Consider the following 10,799-nt stretch of genomic DNA (forward strand, 5'->3'; position numbering starts at 1 on the left):
GGCGGCTACTGTTAAAAAATTATTCCATCAAAATGGGTGAGAAAAATGGATTTGATTAGTGCAGAATGTAACGGAAATTATGTCAAAGAACCAAAAATGCAGCAAAACGAAGACTGGGAGCAGTTGAGGTCAGTGAAAAGTGATTTTCAGAAAGAAGTATGTTGTCAAAGTTATTTTAAAATTTTCATAAAGGGGAACAAAATGTGAAGTGACACTATAAAAGTGATTGACACAGGAAACCCACAGCTCAGAAAGCTAATGTGTCGATCTATGGACACATTTTGCTCAAACTCAAAGGTGACTGCCAGACTGACTCTCAGCAGCACATCAGCTCCGCACAATAACATTTTTTTAAATTAGCTGCATCGTTGTTTAAGCCACAGTGTTCAATGTGTGTGAAAAAAGCTGCTTATAGTCCAGAAATTACAGTAATATCAGTTTTACAAAATGACAACTCAGGATAAAATTTAGCTGAACTTTACTCGAATTATCTCATATTGGACCTGGAATATGTTTACTGAAGATCCAGAAGGAGTCAAAAGGTTCTTACAAGATGTTTCAGCATGTTAATCTCCTGATCATACTCTCATTCAAACGTTAAGCTACTTTTTGTGAAAAAACATAAACAGATTATTATGAAGCCATGTTTTGTATTGAACTCATAAACAACCACCATTTTATAAGATGCGCTTTCTAGTCTGGTGGCACTGTGTGGGGGAGGCACAGCGGGTGTTCTGTGGGGCAGGAGGTCARGACTGAACCCCAGGGAGGAGCTATGTACAAATAGGTGGTGCTTTGTATCACAAAGTGTTTAGACAGCTCYCCATGGCTAACACAGGAGATTCAAGGATTTGTCAAACAAGCATGAATGAGTCAAAGCAACACTCTGGTTAKGTTTTTAATGAGCTTTAGCTACCAGATTAGCTTTGTGAGCTTTAAGTGATAGCTCACAATCAAGAACACTTTTCCCCCTGTAGAGTTAAAATTGATGAGATGCTCCCTGGTATTGTTAGAAAATACCATGAGCTCAATTTGGTTGTTATTTAAAACCAGTTTAAGTTTTTGTAGACAATAAAGAACAACATTTTTTAAACCATTCGTGAAGACTGAAGTTGCTAATCATCGTTGGGGTGACATTGATGGAGAGTGATTAATTGTGTGTTCTGCAGAGTAATTGAAATTGTTAATATTTGTATTTGTGGGTAGGTTTGGTTTGCAATTTAGAATGGTGAGAGAAAACTGACTGTTTCCACCCTGTGGAACCACAGTGGCTGTTTATTTTTATTTTTTTTCTGGTGATGCGGTATGAGGGAGGTGTGGGGAGAGGAGCTTGCAAAGTCATAAAAGCTGAGATCAAAACTTCAGATTTCAGAAAAAAAAAAGAATAGCAGCTGTTTGAAAAACCTACTCTTCATTTCCACTTTCTGAAACAGACTTCGGTGATTCTTTTCTCTCAGAGCCAATAAAAGCAAGCAGGAAGTGCGTCTACAGTGCGATACAGACTGGGTGCTGAAAGACTTGACGTTTGGCCGCTGAGAGGCGAGGTGTACTTGTGAAGATGAAGTTCAGTCTGGCTGTGGCAACTTTGTTCTGTTGCACCACATGGATCAACTTGATTCAGGCATGTGAGTACCAAACTTATAAAAAGTAACTAATGTATTCTGTGTTCTGATGGTGTGTCAGCGTACAAACATGGCACTTACCTTCTATGTACCTTTCTTTGTTTTTATGTGCAACCATTTTAGTCACGGCACCTGTGCAGGACTGTCGCTGTGTTGGGCTGTCCAAAAATAAAGTCCCTTTTAGAAAAATTAAAAGTTATACCATTCAGGAGGAGGGCGTGTGTTCCATCAGAGCAGTCGTGTAAGTTGTGTTATATTTTCACAATTAAACCAACTTTAACATGAACTTCTATGTTTTATTGCCTTTGTGCATTTTTTTTCTTTAGGCTAAAACTATTACTCTCTACTTTCTAAAAGTACCTTTTTATAATAGGRTATGGTAAAAAAACAAACTAACTAACAGTTTTTTATGTTAGATATTACAAAATTGGAAAATATTGTAATCCTACATTACAGTTCATGAATAATGTTTAATCTATAATACAGAACCATTAACTGGTCACAATCGCTTGCAGGTTCCAGACGGTGAAAGGAAAGATTATTTGCTCCGACCCCAACAACAGCTGGGCTAAACGAGTCATGCTGAAACAAGACAGAAAAACCAAACCAACCACAAATCCCGAAGTTCAGAGTCAGAACACCGGAAGAAGAAACACCAGAAGAAGAAACACCAGAAGAAAAAACAGCAACAATGGAAACAACACCAGCAGTGTGAGAAACACACAGAAATGATCCCAGGAGAAAGAAAGAACTGAGCTATTTTAACAAAGGAAAAGTACCTGGAGAATCATTCCACTGTGTGAAAAGAAGTATTTTTTTATTCAAAATGTTATAATTTATGTTTCTCAGCCTTGCAAGTCATGGCTTTTCAGAATAAACAGGTTGATAATTCTAAAAATAACATTATCACTCATACACTCCCTTTATAATAGCTACATTACTATAAAATGAGAGAAGGTATTTGTTCAGTCTACCTTTACATTGTTTCTCCACAACTGTCTTGTACCCCCACAATGTGATTTTGACTCCCATTCCAACTAAGCTAAGAATTGTTGCTGTAATATAATATTAATATATAAATTCAAACAGGTTAATAACAGTTTGTTTTTGTAAATGCAGAACAAAAATRAATGTTTAATGTCGTTGAATATGCTAATAAATTTTATTTTAGCAGTTGCTGTCTTTTTACTGCCCATAACTCCCTGTAGCTGTAATGTTAATGGGAACCAGCTCCATATTTACAAGAATAAGTCATTTTAAATACAGATTGTTTAATTAACTACTCTGATTCAGAGTTGGCCAAGGCTGCCTGTTTTCACAGATCCTGTCAATAACTTTCATGTAAAGAATTTCTCTGTAGCCAGAGGATGGAGGGGATCCAGCCTGCTCTACTCTGGATTGTGTCTCTATTATTTTGAATGATCAGGTCCTGGTCATGGCATGATCGTCAACTCTCATTGGAGCAATTCACAGCTTAGTGTGAAGTAACTGGGATGAGGACCAGCACCTCCAAATCTGAGGGAATGGTCCACAATTGGAAAATGGACTGGCCTCTTTGGGTTGGGGGTGAGATGCTGCCTCAAGTGGAGGAGTTTCTGTACATCTGGGTTTTGTTCATGGGTGACAGAGAAATGGGACGTATGACTGACAATTGGATCTGTAAAGCTTCTGCAGTATTGCGGACTCTATACTGATCCATTGCCAAGAAGAAGAGCAGAACTGCAAGGCAAAGCTTTCTATTTACCTGTCAGTCCATGTTCTTACCCTCACCTACGGTCACAAACTCTGTGTAGAGGCTGAATAATGATGTGGTCTAAATGAGTTTTCTCCAGCTGGGCCTTCCCTTAGACATAGAGTTAGTTAAGTTGTCCAGGAAAGATCAACAGGAGCAGATTGTGGTGGACTGGGGCATCCTTACTAAATGCCTGATCCACCTCAACTGTCTTCCAGGGAAGATCCAAGAAACAAGAGAGACTGTCTCTGGGAACGCCTTGGAATCGTTCCACTCCAGCTGCTGCCCCATTACCCAACATAAAACAAGCAGCGGATTTTAACTACTGTTTCAGAGTATTTATTAAATGCAAAAGCACACGCCAAATACTATCTCAGTGCAAGTGTTATCTGGTTTCACTGTGCATTTCCAAATATCGGCTGCAGTGAAATGTTACAGGGTACAGAAACAGAGAGGACACAGACTGTGGTGTGTGAGACCACAGCTAGATGCTTACAGACAACTGTTCAGACATCACCAAAGGCTCGTGGAAGAATGGTGATAAGAAAGAAAAAGATGCGGGTGACACTTCAGCACTGTCACACTTAGGAACAAAACACGACACCTAAAAAGAAAAAAAGAGCAACGAGTTGACATTTACACCACAGCACCTAACACACACCATTTATAAGCTAGTAGGGTGCAAATATAACACCCTTTATCAAGGGTACAAATGTAGGACATGAAATATGAACATTACATAGGTCATATACACTACAAACCACAGGATTTGATGTTGCACAAAATTAACCTCATTTCTTTGTGTTTGGACTCATAAACAGAATTTTCAGATGTGCCAACATGTGGCTAAAACCAGTGTAAAAGCCCAAACAGTTTATGTGGGTTTCAAGTTGATCTCCTTTTACCATTTTAACTGAAGTAGCTTCACAGACTGTATGTTCATGTGTTGGGTTTTACACATTTCTACAGAATTTTAGATTAAATTAATAGATGAGCTGACGGTTTGGAATAAGCGGTTTGGCATGAGGCTTTTAGCAATGTTTAATCAAAAAACTTCACTTGTAAAAAACACCTTTGATACAACTACATAACAGCTCAGTCATACAAATACCAACAAAGGTGGGCCATAAATTTATACAGAGGGGTGGGAAAAACCCATTACACTTCTGGTTGAAAGCAAACGACCTCAGTCTCCACTCAGCCTCTCAAACCTCCCCCAGCCGCAGAGCACTGAAACCCAACGGTACTTTCTCTCACAGCCCACATGTAGTAAAGTTTTTAACATCCTTTTTCATAAATGCTGATGCATTATGTATGAGGTGCTAATTATGGAAACTTGATGACTTACATCTTCCACCTGATCAGGCGGAAGACCACCACGTCAAATCAAAAAGTGGGGGTTAGCGTGGAACACGGTGGTCATTCTGGTGGACAAAAAATGTCACCGCACTTTTAATGACTCAGACATTTATCCTGAGAACAAGACCACAGCTGACCTTTTAATGATTAGGTTGTGGCTGACATTTGTGAGTTTAAGTAATAATTAATTTGCGTTTAAATGTTTTACCATGAAAGAGCAGCCATGAGTCACTAAAGTTCTTTGACATGAATTGTTTGTGAACACTATTAATTATTTTAAGACATGAACTCATTATTCCATTATTCCTTTTTATAGAACAGGATCAGTTGTATAAATTTAAAGGGGAAAGAATATGGTCAAGCATATAAGCACTTTGCATTAAAACCTAAAAATATGGTCAAGATCGCTAATGTTCTGAATCCCTCAATGTGTGTGAAAAATACTAGCACTCGTACTTTAGATTTAAAGGTCTTGAAGGAATGCATACCAATTTTTTGTCAGAGTTTTAAACAAAGATCATCATCTGATGAGAAATGAAGTGAAAGCAGACCTTGAAAATAACATTAGGTGCATCCTTAAAAAAAAAAAAAGGAAAATAACATTAGGTGCAACCTCGTGCATCTTGTGTTGATTTTACATGATCTGTTGGCACTTTGAGCATGCATTATGAATAACTCTCAGCTACTACCACACCAAATATTAGATCTGTATCTGTAAAACCCACAAAAGTATAATTATTTTTGTGTCGGCTAATGTCAGTCAGCTGTGGCAATCATCTTAAATTGAGTTGACTCCAAAAAATTAATGAGTTTTTAATGTACGAGATTTGTTAAAATTCATCAAGTTTAGCAGCTATTTTTGCTAACAGACAAACTGGGTCGACTCCAGTAGTTTATGCCAGGATTTTAAGTAAAGATGTCACAAAATGTGCTGTGCTTAAAGTACATGTTTGAGATGACGTCAGCTAACACCACACCAAATTTTAGCTCAGTGTCTGTTGTTGTTCCTGTGTTATATTCGTGTTTGCTAAGATGCCAAGCCAAAAGTTTGACTCCAAAAGTGTCATTTGTAGATGTACAACAAATGATTACTTTCTACATGTTTCATTAAATTTGATCTAGTTGTTAATATTAATGAATTAGTAAATATTTTGGTAAAAGACAAACACATGCACACACACTTGGGCAAAAACATTAGCGTAGCATAAGGCTAAGAGTATAGGTTTCACCCTGATCCATAGAAACAAATATGACCTCAATTTCATTTAATAAACTTTTATTTAAATTTGCAGTTGCTATGCCTTTACTAATATGAAAAACACAAYGATTCTTTAAATTCTTATCAGTAAAATAACAGAAAAGAAAAAAATCCAATGCTTCATTAACAATAAAATCCTAACTATACAATTTTGTTGTAGTCTCAATCTTTCAAGTATTCATAAAACAGAGGACATCAATGTCCACTCATCATTACTTCGACTATAACTTCCATCTAAAAAAGGCTTTTTTTGTTACACAATAAAATCACTGTATTCTATACCTCTGCTGTTGTGTGTTACTAATTTTAGCTTCAGTAAAGGAAGCAGTGCTTCCACCTTCGCACTGTAAGCTCAGACAAGTCTTTCCTAAAAAAAGAATCTCCGTCTTCTCACAGGTTTTATCAGTGTGAATCTCTGTGGTGTCTCATAGCTGCGTAARACTGTGTTTATAGTAAATGCACCTGTAGTATTTTGGTTCGAAGCTCTGAGTGACCAAATTGCAGCCATTAGATTATGACCATATTTATTAGCAGGCAGTATCACTTTACAATAAAAATAACAATATTTACATCTGTACAAAAGAATAAACTTGAAAAGTCCAACACAATATATACTTTTTTTTACAGAAATACATTCCAAAAGGTCAAAGTTGGTCAAACAGCTTCAGAGAAAAAGAAACTGTTTTGTTTCGGTTGTGAGGTTGCTTTGTGTTCGAGTTGACATCATGTCCCAGGTGCTGCTAAAGGATCCATTCGCTTCCAGTTCCTTTTATCCAGGTAGGCCATCCTGGTTTTTGTCATCTGTTTATCAGGGTCACTACAGATCCTCTTTCCTTTCTTTGTGATGAAGCTTTATAAAAGGATAAAACACAGAGTTACAAACCTRCTGCAGTATATTATGATGACAGTAAACTCTAAAATGCTACATATCAAAAGACAAAAAACTAGTCATACAGAAAATGCTGGGTACTTTTTCTGACTTACACCACTACACGTAGTTTGCAGGCTGCTGGACTCTGAATGTAGTATTCTGTCAGTTGTTCTTTTCGAGGATTAGTTTGAGAGATTTTCCGACAGCAGTTTGAGATGCCACCTTGATATGAAAACACAGGAATTAGATATGACAATCATATTTATCCTACAACATTGCAAATGTACCAAATGATCAGAAACCGTAACATTGCTCTCACCTTGAGCTGAGGCCAAAGGCACCATCGTAGCTACAGCTAAAAGCAGGATGAGGCTGAGACCTGTCATTGTCAGCAGCTCAAGCTAAGTATGACGCGCATGCCGAGCATCGAGCTCTCTTTAAGACCACCAACTCGTCTTAGTTTGGTGTGTGTGTTGTAAGGCGAGCATGCTGCACCCACAGATGCTCACATGGTTGCAAAGTGGAAATGTGTCGTTTCCTCCCACAAAAAACTCACACCAGTGTGGTCCTTACCTCTCCTCTCTCCTCTCTGGTGGTCCGGGGGTGTTGCGAACGCTTTCCACTGCTGCACAATGTGGTCTTTGCTTGTAGTACTGTTTTATATATAATTTTAATTACCTTTCATTGAAGGGAATTTTTTTAATTAGATCAGATCATTTATTGAAATATTAATTTAGTCAGTAAATGCATTTATTAGTTTATTTTTTCATTGTATGATTGTATTTGGCAGCACTTAAGCTTGTTTTCTGTGTTTTCCAGTCACATGAAAAAARAACAAACTTTAATGGAGCCTTGTTAAACTCATGCAACACATCACCACTATACTGTCTTTTTCACTTTCTAAGACATGAGCTTCCTGTTAGGTTTTTGAGGTGAGTGTTTCTCCGAGCTACTGATGCTGCTGTACTCAGTTCTGCAACCACGGTGCATATGAAATGCACCCCGTTTAGTCATGGCTTTTACCTACACATAGGTTTATATATGCAATATGGCAGCAGTTGTTCTTTTCCGCTGTAGCCCACATGGTTTGAGGTCGCATGACTTGTGTGCATTTGAGGAACAAAAAAAATGTAATGAGATGTAATGTAGGAGCAGGCATGAAGTCAGTGAAGATGGTCAAGAGTAGACATACTATTCTGAAATTATTCAGCAATAAATGTACAAAGACTTCAACCACAGATGTAACATTTAACCATCCAAACCAGCACCATAAGAAACATGATCATAAGCCATTGGAAACAGCTGTAAATGTCAGTTGGTCCTTCAACAAGATGATCTAATGTCACTAATCTGACTGAAGACAAATACAAACAAGGAAAAAATTATTCAGATTCTATTAATATCCTGATGCAAATTTCCAAATAACCCACTGATTACAAAATGGTTTTTTTGTGTTGTGTTATTGTTTAACAATGAAGCATAGTGTGACCTAAAGTGACAAAGACATAATAAGAAAGACTGAATAGATGTTTGAAAAACTGCACTCTAAAAATGAAATGTTGGATTTACTTAACCATGTTATGTGACCTGGTTCCGCTTAACTGAGTTGAGTAAATTCAAAGCAACATACTCATGTTCTTTGGCTAAAAAACTGGTATATTGCTTTGAATTTACTCAACTCAGTTAAGTGGAACCAGGTAACATAACATGGTTAAGTAAATCCAACATTTCATTTTTTACAGTGTAGGGTTGAGGTGAAATGTTTCCTTTAACCCTTGTTCCTTCTAAAATGTGAGTTTCACAATGAAGGGTGGGGAGCATTTGAGGGGCTGTGGTCACAACCAAGGTGGAGTWTGAATAAATTAAGAAAGTGACAGACAAAAGACTCATAGAAATTAGAGTGTACAAGGGTAGTCACTAAATATTCATAAATTTAAAAAAAATAAAAGGTATTTGACCCTTTTGCCTGTTTCTCGTATTCTGCTCTTACGTCTAAAYTGAAAATTGACAAGGAGGATAGGAAAATATTTTTTCCCTGTAGTATAATCCATATTAATATTGGGTAATTATTTAGCATGTCTATATTCTCACAAGAAACAGAAAACTTGTCCAAATACAATCACACCCACTTCCAGTGTTCAAGGTTGGTGTTAAGTTTGTTCTTTGCCTGCTTTTTAAAATTTTCATGCTTATGTATTTTTAAATTGGTTTTATTGGTGTTTTATGTTATGATAGCAAAATATCTTTAACGTACAACATTATGACTTTAGAGTACAGCTATGAACTAGGGATGTGTGGATTGACACCGAAACACTGAAACCATSGATACCAGAACTTTATGCTCAAATCAATTCTAAAATCAAAATATCAACATTTTCATAGTTCAGTCATTTCAGGAACTGTATATCATAAGAAGAACACAGTGGAAAGTAACTAAACTATTGAATACTTGTCTAAATCATACATGGTTGGTGGGAACTACTTTTTCTTCTGCCTGGGTAATGCGTAAATGCAGCGCCTCAAGCGACAGTATTTTCATGTTGTTTTTATGTGAATGGAGATGTAAGTTTTTTTTTTCTATTTTTATAATAGCAGAGATTAAATGCCCCACTATTCACCTCTCTAACCYTTTAGTAAAGCCCAAATGCACATTAGTTTTGGCATTCTGCACCTTAAAGTAATTTAAAAAAAATGTCACTCCACAACAAATACCCCAACTCCCATTTGATGGAGTAAGAGTAAAAACTCCACCACCATAGTTTTGATCAATATTTAAAGTGACAGGACATGTCTACCTACTTGACAGAGGTGTCATAGCAAAGTACCAATACTTTTTTACTTTACTTAAGTAGACGTTTTGGTTATGTACTGGAGTAATCTTCAGCTGACATCATTTTCTCACAATTACAGTATCTGTACTTTCTACTCCTTACAGATTTAAAATAGCCATGTTACTCTTATTTCACTGGCTTGTCATCATTCAAAAATAAATAAAAGTAAATGTCACCCTCCTGGATAGAGTGAATTTATTGTGATTAGATGAGCAGCACAAATACTGTATGTACCGATTCAGCACCCTGGTAGACATACAGTATATGTTGTATGAAGATGATCATGTGGAGCTAAAACAGGTTGCCATACTGCAACCCAAATCATTCAACATTGACATTTTAATGTATTATAGTCATTACGACCTTTAGAATCATTTATTTGGGGAGGTGGGGTTATGTATAGGTCCATCAGATTTTATCTTTAGTCTTTTTTAATTCACAATACGTTTACTTTAAGCAGATTTAAAATTAGTATTTTTACATTTTTACTTGAGTCAAAATATTGAGTTGATATTTCTGCTACAAAGGTCTTTGTTAACCCAATATTTCTACCTGAGTAATTAATRTAAACATTTTTAACACATCTGCCACCACAGTACAATTTTTATAATTTGTCAAAATAATTGATTTAACAAAAACATGTAGTCTGTAGMGTTCTATAAATCCTCAAGAAATGAATCCTGGTAATAAAAAGGCATTTTCACAGAATTAATCATTTTTCAACAGTTTCTGTTTAAATTCCACTTACAAGAAAGGAAGGGACCTTTTTTTACATTTTTATGTTGGTTTCACTTAAAGCTGATCTCACTCCTCAACTTCCTTGTTTAAAGGAATCATTTCTCCTTTCTACTGTAACTTATTCAAATGCTCCATTAAAGAAAAAAGACAACAAAAAAAAAGAACATAGAATCCGGTAAAGTCATGATGGTAAATTTCTAAAGATAGCTGACCATCTATACAAGTAGCATTTTATATATGTCTTCTTTCTTTTTAGTTTATAGCTAAAAGAAATGTCAAATAAATGTGAGAATAGAAAATGATGAAATACATGTAGACTGTGTAAGTTTGTACTTACAGTGTCACCTATAGGTGGGTGTTTTGCAAAATGGTTAAGATTGTGTATACA

The 10,799-nt window shown here is 36.3% G+C and overlaps 1 protein-coding gene across 1 annotated transcript; it reads right to left on the reverse strand.

Annotated features, from left to right (window-relative positions):
- Positions 1-6,555: 6,555 nt before the first annotated feature.
- Positions 6,556-7,387, reverse strand: LOC106522544 (C-C motif chemokine 5-like). Its single transcript, XM_014015586.1, has 3 exons — positions 7,162-7,387; positions 6,956-7,070; positions 6,556-6,821 (listed from the first exon to the last, which is right to left on the reverse strand). Exons 1-3 carry the CDS (start codon positions 7,226-7,228, stop codon positions 6,695-6,697), a joined length of 309 nt encoding a protein of 102 aa, XP_013871040.1. The 5' UTR covers positions 7,229-7,387; the 3' UTR covers positions 6,556-6,694.
- Between the last annotated feature and the right edge of the window lie 3,412 nt (positions 7,388-10,799).

This window comes from Austrofundulus limnaeus, unplaced genomic scaffold (genome assembly GCF_001266775.1).
Source record: "Austrofundulus limnaeus strain Quisiro unplaced genomic scaffold, Austrofundulus_limnaeus-1.0 Scaffold3, whole genome shotgun sequence".
NCBI lineage: Eukaryota > Metazoa > Chordata > Actinopteri > Cyprinodontiformes > Rivulidae > Austrofundulus > Austrofundulus limnaeus.

Coding starts and splice junctions, on each gene's coding strand:
- LOC106522544 (XM_014015586.1), bottom strand. CDS start 7,228: ATGACAGGTCTCAGCCTCATCCTGCTTTTAGCTGTAGCTACGATGGTG. Junction 7,071..7,161: donor GCCTTTGGCCTCAGCTCAAG/GTGAGAGCAATG, acceptor CTGTGTTTTCAT/ATCAAGGTGGCATCTCAAAC. Junction 6,822..6,955: donor TGCAAACTACGTGTAGTGGT/GTAAGTCAGAAA, acceptor CCTTTTATAAAG/CTTCATCACAAAGAAAGGAA.